Raw genomic sequence first — 17,783 nt, 5'->3', positions numbered from 1 at the left:
TGCTTTTCCATTTTATTCTACAGAGATGAGACAGATTTGCTATATTTTATTATTTCTTTGTATTATCTGAAAACACAAGAATCAACATTTTCTACATATATGATATTCCTAATGTATTAAGTACATATAATAAGAACAACAAAAGTTGAAAAACCATAACTCAGAAATAGTAGTATATGTTTTCATTTATATCATTTAATGTGATTGTCTAACATAGATAAAAACTCATTGTATGCAGATGAAAATTAAGACACAATCCAATATATTCTATTTACTTTCAAGCTCTCTGTTGTATCACTTTTATGCTCATAGAGTTATTAGTTTTAGGCACATACATATATGTACAATATACATTATTGGACCTTCTCATTTGCATTATGCTACTTGGTAAGGAATTCAGTTATGAAAAGTGTATGTATTTTATCTGTGTATGTTGGCCTGTATATTCTTATTTGATAAATCTTTGATCTTATGAACTAGCACAAAACCCAGGAACTTCTTTATACTACGTAGGTGATAAAATATTCTAATAGAGTGAGAGTAAAAATATCATATATTACTTTTTTGTTTTTTCATGCAATTATATTTGATGAACTTCTAGATCATTGGACTGTTACTTTTATTTCAGGGTTCGCTGACATTCTGGGATGTGGCCATCGAGTTCTCCAAGGAAGAGTGGGAATTCCTGGACCCTGCTCAGAGGGCTCTGTACAGGGATGTCATGTTGGAGAACTACAGCAACCTGACTTCTGTGGGTAAGAATATATTTGTTTCAGAATTCCTAGCTCATCTTCACATTTCCTTTGTAGTCTATTTTGTGTCTTCTTTGTGTAACTCTCAAATATCAGACTTCAAAATTCATTATGTGTTTCTTAGTATTAAATAGCACATTACCATGACATTTTATCTTGTCTTTAACCTTCACATTTTCAAAGTGAATGTGCCTCCTACATCTAGATCAGTGGCAAATTTAGAAATGCAGTAAAATATAATACTGTGGGCCATATCCTAAAGTCAAGTTCCCAATCATTGGTTTTGATTCAGTAGTAGTTTGAGGAAATGAGGATCTGAAAATTGAAAATGTTTCCTAATGTTCCAAAGTACCTGTCAGAAAATAGTGTTTGGGGGATATATTTGTATAGGCTTCATTATGTTGTTTATAATTCCCAGTGCTTTCTACAGAATCTCCAGCAACACTTATATTCCTTTTCGTAATATGCAGGTCTCACTGTCTCTAAACCAGACCTAGTCACCTATCTGGAGCAAAGAAAAGAGCCCTGGAAAGTGAAGAGATTGGAGACAGCTGTGAAACATTCAGGTAGGCAGAGATGAATGAATTAGGGGGACTCAGGTTAGAAGTCCAGAGGACCGGAAATTGTGGATAGTAAACCTGCTGGTTTTTTTTCATTTTTCTTTTATTATTCATATGTGCATACAAGGCTTGGTTCATTTCTCCCCCCTGCCCCCACCCCCTCCCTTACCACCCACTCCGCCCCCTCCCTCTCCCCCCCCAATACCCAGCAGAAACTATTTTGCCCTTATTTCTAATTTTGTTGTAGAGAGAGTATAAGCAATAATAGGAAGGAACAAGGGTTTTTGCTGGTTGAGATAAGGATAGCTATACAGGGCATTGACTCACATTGATTTCCTGTGCGTGGGTGTTCCTTCTAGGTTAATTCTTTTTGATCTAACCTTTTCTCTAGTACTTGTTCCCCTTTTCCTATTGGCCTCAGTTGCTTTAAGGTATCTGCTTTAGTTTCTCTGCATTAAGGGCAACAAACGCTAGCTAGTTTTTTAGGTGTCTTACCTATCCTCACCCCTTCCTTGTGTGCTCTCGCTTTTATCATGTGCTCATAGTCCAATCCCCTTGTTGTGTTTGCCCTTGATCTAATGTCGACATATGAGGGAGAACATATGATTTTTGGTCTTTTGGGCCAGGCTAACCTCACTCAGAATGATGTTCTCCAATTCCATCCATTTACCAGCGAATGATAACATTTTGTTCTTCTTCATGGCTGCATAAAATTCCATTGTGTATAGATACCACATTTTCTTAATCCATTCGTCAGTGGTGGGGCATCTTGGCTGTTTCCATAACTTGGCTATTGTGAATAGTGCCGCAATAAACATGGATGTGCAGGTGCCTCTGGAGTAACAGTCTTTTGGGTATATCCCCAAGAGTGGTATTGCTGGATCAAATGGTAGATCGATGTCCATCTTTTTAAGTAGCCTCCAAATTTTTTTCCAGAGTGGTTGTACTAGTCTACATTCCCACCAACAGTGTAAGAGGGTTCCTTTTTCCCCGCATCCTCGCCAACACCTGTTATTGGTGGTGTTGCTGATGATGGCTATTCTAACAGGGGTGAGGTGGAATCTTAGCGTGGTTTTAATTTGCATTTCCTTTATTGCTAGAGATGGTGAGCATTTTTTCATGTGTTTTCTGGCCATTTAAATTTCTTCTTTTGAGAAAGTTCTGTTTAGTTCACATGCCCATTTCTTTATTGGTTCATTAGTTTTGGGAGAATTTAGTTTTTTAAGTTCCCTGTATATTCTGGTTATCAGTCCTTTGTCTGATGTATAGTTGGCAAATAATTTCTCCCACTCTGTGGGTGTTCTCTTCAGTTTAGAGACCATTTCTTTTGATGAACAGAAGCTTTTTAGTTTTATGAGGTTCCATTTATCTATGCTATCTCTTAGTTGCTGTGTTGCTGGGGTTTCATTGAGAAAGTTCTTACCTATACCTACTAACTCCAGAGTATTTCCTACTCTTTCTTGTATCAACTTAAGAGTTTGTGGTCTGATATTAAGATCCTTGATCCATTTTGAGTTAATCTTGGTATAGGGTGATATACATGGATCTAGTTTCAGCTTTTTGCAGACTGCTAACCAGTTTTCCCAGCAGTTTTTGTTGAAGAGGCTGCTATTTCTCCATCGTATATTTTTAGCTCCTTTGTCAAAGATAAGTTGCTCATAGTTGTGTGGCTTCATATCTGGATCCTCTATTCTGTTCCACTGGTCTTCATGTCTGTTTTTGTGCCAGTACCATGCTGTTTTTATTGTTATTGCTTTGTAATATAGTTTGAAGTCAGGTATTGTGATACCTCCTGCATTGTTCTTTTGACTGAGTATTGCCTTGGCTATTCGTGGCCTCTTGTGTTTCCATATAAATTTCACAGTAGATTTTTCAATCTCTTTAATGAATGTCATTGGAATTTTGATGGGAATTGCATTAAACATGTAGATTACTTTGGGGAGTATCGACATTTTTACTATGTTGATTCTACCAATCCATGAGCATGGGAGATCTCTCCACTTTCTATAGTCTTCCTCAATCTCTTTCTTCAGAAGTGTATAGTTTTCCTTGTAGAGGTCTTTCACATCTTTTGTTAGGTTTACACCTAGGTATTTGATTTTTTTTGAGGCTATTGTAAATGGAATTGCTTTCATACATTCTTTTGCAGTTTGCTCATTGTTAGTGTATAGAAATGCTAATGATTTTTCTATGTTGATTTTATATCCTGCTACCTTGCTATAGCTATTGATGATGTCTAGAAGCTTCTGAGAAGAGTTTTTTGGGTCTTTAAGGTATAGGATCATGTCGTCTGCAAATAGGGATATATTGACAGTTTCTTTACCTATTTGTATTCCTTTTATTCCTTCTTCTTGCCTAATTGCTCTGGCTAGTAATTCCAGTACTATGTTGAATAGGAGTGGAGATAGTGGGCATCCTTGTCTGGTTCCTGATTTTAGAGGGAATGGTTTTAATTTTTCTCCGTTAAGTATAATGCTGGCTGTAGGTTTGTCATATATAGCTTTTATAATGTTGAGGAACTTTCCTTCTAGTCCTAGTTTTCTTAGAGCTTTTATCATGAAATGATGTTGGATCTTATCAAAGGCTTTTTCTGCATCCATTGAGATGATCAAGTGGTTTTTGTCTTTGCTTCTGTTAATGTGGTTTATTACGTTTATTGATTTTCGTATGTTGAACCACCCCTGCATCCCTGGGATGAAGCCTACTTGGTCATGGTGAATAATCTTTTTGATGTGTTGCTGAATTTGGTTTGCCATTATTTTGTTGAGGATTTTTGCATCAATGTTCATTAAGGAGATTGGCCTATAGTTCTCCTTTTTGGAGGTGTCTTTGCCTGGTTTTGGGATAAGTGTAATACTGGCTTCATAAAATGTGTTTGGCAGTTTTCCTTCCCTTTCTATTTTGTGGAACAGTTTAAGGAGGGTTGGTATCAGTTCTTCTTTAAAGGTCTGATAGAATTCAGCAGAGAATCCATCAGGTCCTGGACTTTTCTTTTTGGGGAGACTCTTGATTGCTGCTTCAATTTCATTTTGTGTTATAGGTCTATTCAGGTGATTAATTTCCTTTTGATTCAGTTTTGGATGATCATATGTATCTACAAATCTGTCCATTTCTTTTAGATTTTCAAATTTATTTGAATATAGGTTCTCAAAGTAGTCTCTGATGATTTCCTGGACTTCCATGGTGTTTGTTGTTATCTCCCCTTTTGCATTCCTAATTCTACTAATGTAGGTTTTTTCTCTCCTCATTTTAGTCAGGTTTGCCAGGGGTCTATCGATCTTGTCTATTTTTTCAAAGAACCAACTTTTTGTTTCATTAATTCTTTGTATGTTTTTTTTGGTTTCTATTTTATTGATTTCAGCTCTTATTTTTATTATTCTCTCATATTTGTTTTTGGATTTGTTTGTTCTTGTTTTTCTAGGAGTTTGAGATGTATCATTAGGTCATTGATTTGGGATCTTTCAGTCTTTTTAATATATGCACTCATGGCTATAAACTTTCTTCTCAAGACTGCCTTAGCTGTGTCCCATAGGTTCCGGTAGGTTGTGTTTTCATTTTCATATCTTCCAGGAACTTTTTAATTTCCTCTTTTATTGCATTGATGATCCATTCTTCATTAAGTAATGAGTTTTTTAGTTTCCAGCTGTTTGCATGTTTTTTGTTTTTACTTTTGTTGTTGAGTTCTACTTTTACTGCATTGTGGTCAGATAGTATGCCCAGTATAATTTCTATTTTCTTATATTTGCTGAGACTTGCTTTGTGCCCTAGGATATGATCTATTTTGGAGAAGGTTCCATGGGCTGCTGAGAAGAATGTATATTGTGTAGAGGTTGGATGAAATGTTCTGTAGACATCTACTAGGTCCATTTGATCTATTGCATATTTTAGATCTTGGATTTCTTTATTGAGTTTTTGTTTGGATGACCTATCTATTGATGATAATGGAGTGTTAAAGTCTCCCACAACCACTGTGTTGGTGTTTATATATGCTTTTAGGTCTTTCAGGGTATGTTTGATGAAATTGGGTGCATTGACATTGGGTGCGTACAGATTGATGATTATTATCTCCTTTTGGTCTATTTCCCCTTTTATTAGTATGGAATGTCCTTCTCTATCTTGTTTGATCAATGTAGGTTTGAAGTCTACTTTGTCAGAGGTAAGTATTACTACTCCTGCCTGTTTTCAGTGGCCATTGGCTTGGTAAATCTTCTTCCAGCCTTTCATCCTAAGTATATGCTTATTTCTGTCGGTGAGATGAGTCTCCTGTAAGCAACAAATTGTTGTACCTTCTTTTTTAATCCATTTTGTCAAACGGTGTCTTTTGATGGGTGAATTAAGTCCATTAACATTAAGCGTTATACTGATAGGTATGTGGTGATTCCTGCCATTTAGTTGTCTTAGTTGTTTGAAGGTTTGATTGTGTGTACCTAACTTGATGTTACTCTCTACTGTCTTGCTTTTTCTTATCCTGTGGTTTGGTGCTGCCTGCCTTTTCATGGTTAAGTTAGGTGTCACCTTCTGTGTGCAGGATCCCTTGCAGAATCTTTTGTAATGGTGGCTTTGTGGTCACATATTGTTTTAGTTTCTGCTTATCATGGAAGACTTTTATTGCTCCATCTAGTTTGAATGATAGCTTTGCTGGGTAGAGTATCCTGGGGTTGAAGTTATTTTCATTCAGTGCCCGGAAGATCTCACCCCACGCTCTTCTTGCTTTTAATGTTTCTGTTGAGAAGTCTGCTGTGATTTTGATATGTTTACCTTTGTATGTTACTTGTTTTTTCTCTCTTACAGCCTTCAATATTCTTTCCTTAGTTTCTGAACTTGTCGTTTTAATGATGATATGTCGTGGAGTAGTTCTATTTTGATCTGGTCTGTTTGGTGTCCTGGAGGCCTCTTGCATTTGTATGGGAATATCTTTCTCTAGATTTGGGAAATTTTCCGTTATTATTTTGTTGAATATATTACGCATTCCCTTTGCTTGCACCTCTTCTCCTTCTTCAATGCCCATGATTCTCAAGTTTGGTCTTTTGATGGAGTCAGTGAGTTCTTGCATTTTCTTTTCACAGGTCTTGAGTTGTTTAATTAATAGTTCTTCGGGTTTTATTTTAATTACCATTTCATCTTCAAGTTCTGAGATTCTGTCTTCTGTTTGTTCTATTCTGCTGGATTGGCCTTCCGTTTTGTTTTGCAGTTCTGTTTCGTTCTTTTTTCTGAGGTTTTCCATATCCTGGCAGTTTTCTTCTTTACTGTTGTCTATTTTTGTCCTGAGTTCATTTATCCGTTTATTCATTGTGTTCTCTCTGTCACTTTGGTGTTTATACAGTGCTTCTATGGTTTCCTTTATTCCTTCTTTTGCTTTTTCAAATTCTCTATTTTTGTTGTCTTGGAATTTCTTGAGTGTCTCCTGTCCATTTTGGTTGACCCTATCCAGTACCATCTCTATAAAATTCTCATTGAGTACTTGTAGTATGTCTTTTTAAAAATTATTCTTGTGGGCTTCATTGGGTCCTTTGGCATAGTTTATCTTCATTTTGTTGGAGTCTGGATCTGAGTTTCTGTTCTCTTCATTCCCCTCTGGTTCCTGTACTAATTTTTTGCTTTGGGGTAACTGGTTTCCCTGTTTTTGTGTCTTCCCGTCATTGTCCTTGGTGTTGTTACTGTTCCTGTACTGTGTGCAATTAAGTATTTTCTAGCTTGTAATAATAACAATGGTAATATTTAGAATGGAAGGGTGAGCTGAGATGGAAAGCAAGAAGTTAAAGAAAAGGGGAAAACAAATACACAGACAAGAGGGAGAAAGCAGAACAAGGTTTCAGATAAGAAAGTTTCAAAGGTATAAACAGGGAGTGTTAGTGTACTAATCGACAGTAAGCTGAACAGACAATAGAGAGACAGAGAGAGGATTGAAAATCAAAGATAAAAAAATAAAAAATAAGTAAATGAAAGAAATATCTATATATAAAAATGAATTAAAATAAAATGGAAAATAGAAAATTAAAAAAAAAAACTTCCAAGTTTATATGCAATGCAGTTTCAGTCTTAATAATTTGGGTGTCCGTCTCAATCTCCTGTCCTGGAGTTGGTGCCTCAGATGTTGTTCTGTAGTTGTCTCATCAAAGGGGATGCATAAAGTAGAACAAAACTACACACTCACACACACACACACACACACACACACACACACACACACACACAAAGAAAAAAAAGCCCCACCAAGTGTCCCAAGTTCAAATGCAATACAGTTTCAGTAAGTTTTTTAGCTTGCAGGTGTAATTCAGTTGTTCTCTCATCAAAGGTAGGGAGAAAAAGAAAAAAAAGCGTCTGGAGACAGTTCTGAGAGTGGTATCTGCAACTGTGGCTTGCCTGCCTGCTGCTCTCAGCCTGTAGCTGGTGGTGTTATTTATGCAGATCTCTGGGGTGAGCTAGCACTCACCTGGTCCCACAGGCTTTGTTTGCTCAGAGTTCTCCTGTGTGGGAGCCTCTGCTACAGGCTTTCCCCTTTCCAATCACTGGGAAAGGTGACACTGCCCCTGCGTTGTCAGGCCTGCGTGTTTATTTACAGTTCATGTGGGAGGTGGGTCTTCCCTCCTCTCCTCTGAAGTTTTCCTCCCACTGCCACTTTCAGAAGCTTTCCTGCTCATGATTGCTGGGCGGTGCTGCTGCTCCTGCCGGCCACCTTGTTTATTTACAGTTCACGTGGGAAGTGGGTCTTCCCTGCTCTCCTGTGGAGTTTTCCTCCCTCCTCCACTCTCACAAGCTTCCCCGCTCCTGGTTGCTGGGTGCGCACCCTGCTCCCGCCAGAGGCTCTCTGGCCCGCCCAGCTTGTTTATTTACAGTCCCGGGAAGGATTCCCTTCCCCCAATCTTCAGTGCTCAGGGCGCCCCACCCTCTTTCCAGCGTGTCTTAACTGTTCTTATTGCTTATTACTCAGTTTCTCTTTTTTTCCCGGGTGGAGGTCAGTCTGTCCAGGGGGCTATGCAGCTCTCATCTTCCCAAGCCGTATGGGCGCTGGCCACTGGCGGCCCGTGGGCCCTCCTCATTTCTCCGTTTAACGTGAAGTGGAGATTCTCTGCACCGGCTGGAGATGTTGAGGGGTCAAAGTTATGCCTTTTCTCAGTGATTATGCCTGCAAAGTGTGTCTCCACCGTCTCTCCAAGATTTCACTATAGGAGGGTCGCTTTTTGCTTCCTACCTCTAGCCGCCATCTTGGAATCCCCTGTAAACCTGCTGTTACCCTGGAAATAGATTTTGAGAATCATGGGTTCATTTCACTTGCTGTCACAGAGGGTTTACTCCTTCTTTGTGCTTACCATGTTCTTAAATCTTCTAAGGCTCCCCCTGCCCTCCAGTTGTTTTCTAGCACACTCTCAGTAAGAGCTTAAAGTCCTGGTTCATGTGTCAGGACATGAATGATCTCGCTCTTCTACTTCCTTTGCAGGTCTGTAACTCCTAGGCAGCTTTCAGGAGGACTCTAACCTAAAACATTTTAACATACAAACACCATCATGAAGGAGTTTCTGTAACTCATAAAACTATTAAATAGGAGGCAGACAAGGAATGACAGTTAAAAAGGAGTAATATAGACCAGTTGGATTTTATCAAAATACATTATATGCTGTTTGGAAATATCACAATGAAACCCCTTTGTTTTGCCATATATATACAAGGACATCAGTGAATTTTGTCTGAAGCAATTATTACTACAGTTTCTCAGGGAAATGTTTCTAGGCGATTTTTTGGTGATATTTGGGGCTGAACTATGGGCTTTGCACTTGCTAGACAGACACTATACCACTTGAGCCACACTACCAGCCTCAGGTCAAGGTTTCTATTTCCTGTATTCATTCTAATTTTGCTAATAGAAGTTCTTCTTGAATGATATTTATTTCTTCTTCCCCATTTATTTATTTAATCCCTTACTTATTTCTGTATGAATTCGTAAATACTAATTTTTTTCTTTACAATGTAAACCATTGTTATTTAGTTTGTTGCTCAAATAATTTCACTTTTAGAGATTGAAAGCTCCTTTAGGTTGGCTCCTGTGTTCTTTTCCTCCTGCATCCTTTTGCTGTGCCCTCATCATATTTTTGAGCACTTCCAACTATTTCTTTTAACAGAGTGTCTGTTGCATTCAGAAGAAGTTATGAATACCTTTGAATTGGTTTTCACTATCCTTCACTGCATGTAATGATAAACTCTGAGCAACAGCATCTTGAGAAAAGTTTCTCTATTAATATTTAAATAATCATTTGTTAAATTTCTCTCATAAAAGCATTGATGAAATTTGCAGTCACTTCCTTGCCACAGAATGCATGCCATTGATTCAAAGTTCCAAGTTCTCATAGGTGCAGAACCAACATTTAAAATTGTTGTTATCTAGTTGTCTTTGCTCTTGCTTATCTTAGTGAGCATCTTTGAGATGGTTATTTTGAATTATGCAGGTCATTCATAAATCACCATTTATTTTATTTCTGGAGTTCATTTGGTTTCTGTGATTGAATCATACTTCCCAATTATTTTATAATTTTAAATTTTTTTACTGTTCTGGGCAGGGATACCTTGTTGTATTTACAAAGTTCTTACAATATATCATACTTGAATTCATCCCCTCCCATCATTCTCCTTTATCCATCCCCCATTCCTGGAATAGTTTTAACAGGTATCATTATTCCATTTACATACATGTGTATACAGTATTTGCACTATATTCTTCCTCTCACACACTTTTCCTATCTACTCCCCCCACTCACAATTACTAAACTCCCCCCAAACAGACCTGTTCCACCCTGCTATTCTCCAATTTTGTAAAAAAATTGATATTTTATTTAAGATAGACACAGAGGAAGTTTCCTTGTGACATTTCCATATGTATATGTATTATAACCAAAATTGGTTCATGTCTATTTTTCTTCTTTCTGCCTTAGTCCCTTTCTTATGGTGATATCAACAGGTTCCCAATTCTTTGTGTGCTTTGTTAAATAGGGTTGAAATTCTAGCATTTAGAAAACTATTATTTGTAGAATATTCCAACAGTTATGGAAAATAGTAGGACAATTCCTCAAAAATTAAAAATAGAAGTATCACAGACTTACTAAGTCTCACTGCAGGGCATGTATCCAGAAAAATCCTAGAAAACTATGTTGAAGTGATATCTGCACAAACATGTTTTCTAAGGCATTATTTATGATAAGCATTGTATGGAATCAACTTAAGAGTCCATCAAGTGTGAAAGAATAAAAAATGTGATATCCACAATGAAATGGTATCCAGTCATACAGAAGAACATTACTGGGGTTGGGGGTCTGGCCCAAGCGGTAGAGTACCTGCTTTGCACATACAAAGCCTTGAGTATAACACACAAAAAAATAAGTGCATCATTTTTCTTGTGAAATAGATGAACCAAAGGACATATTCTTTAGTTAAACAGGCTTTTCATGAATAGACAAGTGGCACATAATCTAAATTTTATGGGGATAATGAAATCTTGATATCACACATATAGAAAGTAAAATGTTATCTGCTATGTGAACACTTTTTCATATTTTTATTGTTATATAAAAGTTGTACAGGGGTTTTGTTGTGACATTTTCATACATGTGTGTAATGTACCCTGATTTGGTTCATCTCCTCCATTATTCTCCACTTTCCTCTCCCCTTTCTTAAAATGACTTTGACAGGTTTTAATGTTCCATATTCATACATCTATGGAAATATGTCAACCATATTTGTGCTCCTTTACCCTATTCATTTAGCATCACCCTTTCATTAGTACCCTACCCTTTTTGTTAATGTTTTTATAGTATATTATATTTGTACAGGGGTTTCCATGTGACATTTCCATATATGCTTACAGTATACTCAGGTTTGAGTCATCCCCTTCACTATTCTCCCTCTTCCCCTTTCCCTTCTTAAAATAGTTTTAACAGGTTTAAGTGTTACATATTCATACAAGTGTACAAACTACACCAACTATATTCATCTTCCTTTAGTCTCTTCATTTATCCCCCTCACACTAGTCACTAGTACCCTTCCTTTAACATGACTCATTTTACATTCCTGTTCTTCATTGTTTAAGTGTGTAGTCATTATTCAGTGGTGTTTTTCTTGATATTTTGCCTGTAAATGTATAACACTTTAACTAGTCTAACTTTATCTATTATTCTTTGTTAACCTTCTTTCCCTTGTTGAAAATTGTTCACTTTTTTCCCCTGAAAAATGTTCAGCAGTTTTCAGTTCATTTTGCTGTGTCTTGTTCCTGCAGAGATGAGATATATTTCAAAATTATTTACTCTCTATCAATCTCTTCTTTCCCTCCTCCATTTGTCTCCTCTAACAGAACCAGTACTGGAAATATATACATTTATAAATATATATACATATATAAGTGTATATATATATATATATATATATATATATATATATATGCTTGTGTTTGGCTCTATCTAACACATATTTCAGAAAACATGTGACTTTTGTCTTTCTGAACCTGGCTTCACTTAACATGATCTCTGGTTCCATCCCTTTACCTATGAACAATAAAATTTCATTCTTCTATATGGATAAGTAATACTCCATTTTATATATATATAACTATATATTATATATTTTTTCTTAATCAATTCAGTTGTAGGACAACTGAGCTCTTTCCATTGCTTAACTATTATGAATAATGCTGCTATAAACATGGGTGTGCAAGGATCTTTATTATATCCTGGCTTACATTCCTTCAGATACATGCCCTGGAGTGGTATTGCTTGATAACATGGAAGTTCTATTTTCAGTTCTTCGAGGAACCGCCATATTGCTTTCCATACGGGTTGTACTAATATATATTCCCACTAATGGTGTGTAAGAGTTCCCTTTCCCCCAACATTTGTTGTTGTTTGTGTTTTTGATGATAGCCCTTCTAGCAGGAGTGACATAGAGTCTTAAAATGATTTCATTTTCATTTCCTTAATTACCAGTGATATTGAGCATTTCTTCATATGCTTTGACCATCTGTATCTTTCCCTTATGAAAAAAATTGTGTTCAGTTCATTTGCCCATTTCTTCATTGGGTCATTGATTCTTGTGGAGTTTAGATTTTTGATCTCCTTGTAAATTCTGGTTATTAATCCCTTGTCAGCTGTATAGTTGCCAATTTTCTCTCATTAGTGAGCTGTCTCTTCAGTCTGGTGACTGTTTCCTTTCTTGCACAGAAGCTTTTCAGTTTCATATAGTTCCATTTGTTCACCCTTTCTCTTAATCACTAAGCTGTTGGTGTTCTAGTTAGGAAGTTATTGTCTATGCCTATATGTTCCAGTGCATTACCTAGTCTTTTCTGGACTAGTTTCAAGGTGTTAAACTTCACATTAAGGTCTCTGATCTGCTTTGAAGTAAAATGGTACCATGTCAAAGACATGGATCTAATTTCAGTCTTATACATGCAGATATCCAGTTTTCCCAGCAACATTCATTAAAGATGCGGTCTTTTTCCAGGGTATGTTTGGACTCTTGTTAAAAATCAGATGGTAGTAGTTTTGTGGATTTATGTCTGGACTTCTGTTCCATTGGTCTTTATGTGTTTTTGGTGACAGAACCATGATTTTTTTTTATTGTTATAGCTCTGTAGTATAGAATTGTGATACCTCCAGCATTGCTTTTTTTGCTCAGTATTGACTTGGCATTCAAAGTTGTTTGTGCTTCTGTATGAACTTCAGGTTAGATTTTTCAACCTAAAAAATTTTCTCTGTGAGGAATGCCATTAGAATTTTGATGGGATTGCACTGAACATAAAGATTGCTTTTGGTAATATTGCCATTTTTATGATATTAATTCTGCTGAGAAATGATCACAAAGATCTTTTCAATTTCAGTCATCTTCAATGTCTTTCATCAATGATTTATAGTTTTCATTATAAATTTGTTAAATTTATTCCTAGGTATTTTATTTTTTCAGACTATTGTAAATGGGATTTTTTTTCCTAGATTCTTTCTCAGTCTACTCATTGTTGATATATAGGAAAGTAACTGATTTTTGTGTCCTACTTTGCTGAAGGTGGTTATGATGTCTAAGAATTTTTGGTGTCATTTTTAGGTATAAGATCATGTCATCTACAAATAGTGATAATTTGACTACTTCCTTCCATGTTTGAGCTCCTTTCATTTCTTCCTCCTGTCTTAATGTTCTGGCTAGTAATTCCAAAACTATATTGAATAAAAATTGGGAGAGTTGAAACCCTTCTCTCCTTCCTGATTTTAAAGGAAATGATTCCTGTTTTTTCCCTATTTTATATGATGTTGGCTATAGATGTGTGATATGTGCACTTTATTATGTTAAGATTTATTCCCTCTATTCATAGGTCCATCCCAACTTATTGTGCATCAGAGAAGTCACACTGAAGAGAAACCCCACAAATGTGAAGAATGCAGTAAATCTTTTAGTTATCCTTCACATCTTATTGTGCATCAGAGAATCCACACTGGAGAGAAACCCTACAAATGTGATGAGTGTAGCAAATCTTTTGCTTATTCCTCATATCTTGTTCTGCATCAGAGGTCCCACACCGGAGAGAAACCATACAAATGTAAATATTGTGACAAATCCTTCTCTACTTCCTCAAACCTCAGTAAACATGAGAGAATACATAGTGGAGAGAAACCATTCAAATGTTGTGAATGTGACAAATCCTTTAATGATTGCTCAAGTCTTAGAAACCATACAATAATCCATACTGGAGAAAAACCCTACAAATGTGAGGAATGTGACAAAGCCTTCAATAATTATACAAACCTTACTCAACATCAGAGAATTCATGCTGGAGAGAAACCCTACAAATGTGAAGAATGTGGAAAATCATTTACAGTCAGCTCTAATCTTTCAAGACATCAGAGGATTCATACTGGAGAGAAACCCTACAAGTGTGAGGAATGTGGCGAGTCATTTAAGTTCCACTCTAGCCTCAGCAGTCATAAAAAACTTCATTCTAGGGAGACACCTTAGTTTCATTCTAATGTTAGGGATGTGTCAAATCATTTATCAGGTGCTCAACCCTCAGAAAACATTACAGAATTCATATTGAAGAGAAATTTACAAGACAAACAATGTACAAAGTTCTTTAATCAAGACATCTTATTTATACAGGGTAGTAACCAAAAAATATAAAGAATATGATAAATGCTTTTCACTGAATACTCAACAGAAAGAATTCAGTATATATATATATATATATATAAAATGAAGGTGAAGTATTATGCATTGAAATCCACTGACAGTATTAAAAATGTAATAATGTAAAAATGTAATAAATATAATGAGTGAGAAATTCAACTAAAAGGACTTAGACACTAACAATTTCAGACCTTATGGAAAATCAAAATATGGAGATCAATCAACAGTCAGAGCAATTACATAATTTGTTTCTAGAATTCAAAGGAACAGGATTATTGATGTTTGGGGAGGTATATTATATTCTAGAACACATTTGTGTTGCCAGAACTAGAGATTTTGCAGGAAAAAATGCACTGTAGATTAATTTCATGCTCCAGTCAATTCAACCTATGTCTCATTTCTGAATGACTGTATGAAAACTTTTTGCTTCATTAGAGTTATGAGAGTCAATACTATGTTAGGAAGGCATTATTATTACCATTTATACTATGAACAGTGGCAAATGTAAAATCCATTGTGAAAATCAAAAGGTGCATCTTCTTTGTGCTTCAATTTTCACCAGGATGGAAGTTCAGGGAATTGTTCTTCTACATTAAAATAAGAAAGAAAAATTCCGATTATTTGAAATGTATCATATTACCAGTTACTCATTAAGGAGAAAAACTGGCAAGTCCATTAACATAAACATGAATTTCCAAGGGCTGGTGGAGTGGTTCAGGTGGTAGAGTGCCTGCCTAGCAAGAGTGAGGTCCTGAGTTGAAACCCCTGTACCTCCACAAAAAATGAAAACTTTTCATAGTTGGAGTAGTTTGAGATCTTCAATAATATTGGTTGTAAGAAAAATAAATAAAACTTCCTAGACATCAGAGAAAAAGGAAAGCTCCTTTTTGATAAGTTGCAAATGAATCCCACACCACCGTTAACTAACATGCTAGTCTTGTTGTTCAGAATGGACAGTGCTGACCTCCAGAATCTTTACATCAGAAGAAACCTGGTGCTTCTTGAGTATTTGTTATCCATATTTTGACTAGGCAGCATGCAGCAATTTCAAAAGTACTATATCTAGACTATGTGTAAGTTTAATTTGTTTTAAAATAAGGCTTTTTAATGTTTTAAAACTGAATTTTAATGACTGAATTATTACCGTGACAGAAATATATTTATCTCTCCAAAATTTTCTTCGGACTAAGGGAAACACTGATTAAATCAATGTCTATTACTACATAATTGTGTGACAGCAGAATAGTTTCCCTTTTCCAGAAGATTTAAGCTGTAAATATCTTGAATAATGTTAGAATTAAGCTTCAAATAACTTGAATAATGTGATACTTAAAAGTATATTTTGAGTTATGGGAAATTATGGTTACAATACAACTATGCAAAAGTATAATTGGAATCCACGGTTTATGACTATTGAATTTTATTTATGAAATTTTACTTAATTGTCTTGCATATGCCTCTTTCTGAGCTTGCAGAACAGAGTTGATTTTTAATTTATATATGGAAATGATATATTAATATGTTATATTAAAATAAGGAGTAGGTATACTAAAAATTCATGTGTGCATCCATTCAAAAGGACAAGGATGTAGTGACTTAAAGCAGGTAAATTCACAATAGTTGGTGCATTGTCAGCTATTTTTAACTGTGAGAAAATACGTGAAATCTAAAAGTGGAAAGATTTATTGTTTTTCATGGTTCAGATACTTCTGTCTGTGGTCATTGGTTCCATTTCTGTGTGCCTCTGAATATCATACTTCCAGAGGTATGTTACAGATGCTTGTGGCAGCCAAGAAGTATAGGTTAGAAGAAAAGTACAAAGTATACTCTTCAAAGTCACACCCCCAGTAACTTGCTAACTATAAATAGGACCCATCTCATAATAACCTATAAAGCTATGAACTCTGTGTTAGAGCCCTGATGACCCAATCACCCCTCAATACCTTACCCCTGAACACTGGTGCTCTGTGAGTTAAGTATTCAACAAATGAGACTCTTGGGGCATTTGATATCCAAACCCAAGCAGGCGGTAATATATTAGGAAAGACAAAAATCAGCAGTTACTGAAGAACATGTAGTTTCTCTACTTTACACGAAATTCAATTCTCAAGAATCTTTTGTCTCCAGAGTGCAGAATCCATGTCTAAAAATTCTTTTTATTACATATTACTTGTGTAAGAACTAATGCATGATTTATAAAACATTATTTTCATTTCAATCTCAGGGAATTTAAGAATGTTTTCATGAAATTTAATGGTTCTGGGGATTAAAGTTATCAATAACTCTACAGTGTACTTATTCAACAAATAGTCATTGACTAGTAAACTCCATTTTCTCCCCTCTTACATAGAGAAGAAAATCACTTAAGTCATCTACTTTAGCTTTTGCTCCTCTCATTTAAGGGTTTATATTAAAATTCTTGTTTTCATAGAACTAACATTAGTTGAAAATAGGGAACAAGCATATCATAGGCTTGGTCTGATTCATTCTCAAACTATCACACTGAGTACTTGAATTTAGGAAGTTGAATTTTGATGTTGGCATTTCCCAATTACAGTGTCTGACCCTCAATTTCATACCTACATACATATGCATCACAGCCATTTCATTTTCTACATTTAGTGATTCTCAGCAGTAAAATGAATTCTGAGTGGGGCCTAAGAAGGCCTGGAGCACTTGTCTTTTTCTCTTGTGTTTCCTGTCTATTTCAAGATGTTGTATGTAGCCAATAGAGGGGAGACACCATCTCCCAGGTTACAATGATCAAGTGTCCTTCTTACCCTGTAAAATCCTTAATTTTGTCTTTGATCCTTCTATCTGTCCATTTTGCTAAAGGGCCCTGGAGTCTGGAGCTTCTGGGGCTTCCTTTGATTCAGGTTCTCCTTTTTCTTATTTGAGCCAGCATCTGAAAGTAAAAGGCCTGTTTCCAGCACATCATGAAGCACATTCTTTTCCTTGATTTGTGTACAAAGGCTTTAAGTTCCTGAGTTTTACTTACAGAAATAAGTGATGAGTCACCAGCAATCTCAAGCTGATTTCAAAGATAACACAAGGGCATATTTTGGAATTGGATATCAGTTAAAGGACCTAGGTATATGGCATATCAGTTGCCGGAGAAGTCAAGATATCATGGTCCTTCTCAGTTACCACTCCATAGAGGCATCCAAGAAGGAAGAACATTTGTCTAAAAATGGTAATATTGAACCAGGGTGTGAGTATTGGAAAACATAAACTGTACACAACACTAAACAAGGAAGATGGTTTCTCTTCAGAGACTCTGAATAGGTCAACCAAGCAGATGAATGTAATGCAAGCCAGGTAG

At 36.0% G+C, this 17,783-nt stretch overlaps 1 protein-coding gene across 1 annotated transcript; it reads left to right on the top strand.

Moving 5' to 3' along the window:
• The first annotated feature begins 640 nt into the window (after positions 1-640).
• On the top strand, positions 641-14,293 carry LOC109678873 (uncharacterized). Its single transcript, XM_074057283.1, has 3 exons — positions 641-755; positions 1,223-1,305; positions 13,679-14,293. Exons 1-3 carry the CDS (start codon positions 722-724, stop codon positions 14,291-14,293), a joined length of 732 nt encoding a protein of 243 aa, XP_073913384.1. The 5' UTR covers positions 641-721.
• Positions 14,294-17,783: the final 3,490 nt, after the last annotated feature.

The sequence above is a fragment of the Castor canadensis genome, chromosome 16 (assembly GCF_047511655.1).
Source record: "Castor canadensis chromosome 16, mCasCan1.hap1v2, whole genome shotgun sequence".
Lineage (NCBI taxonomy): Eukaryota > Metazoa > Chordata > Mammalia > Rodentia > Castoridae > Castor > Castor canadensis.
This window is presented reverse-complemented; position numbering and strand designations above follow the sequence as displayed.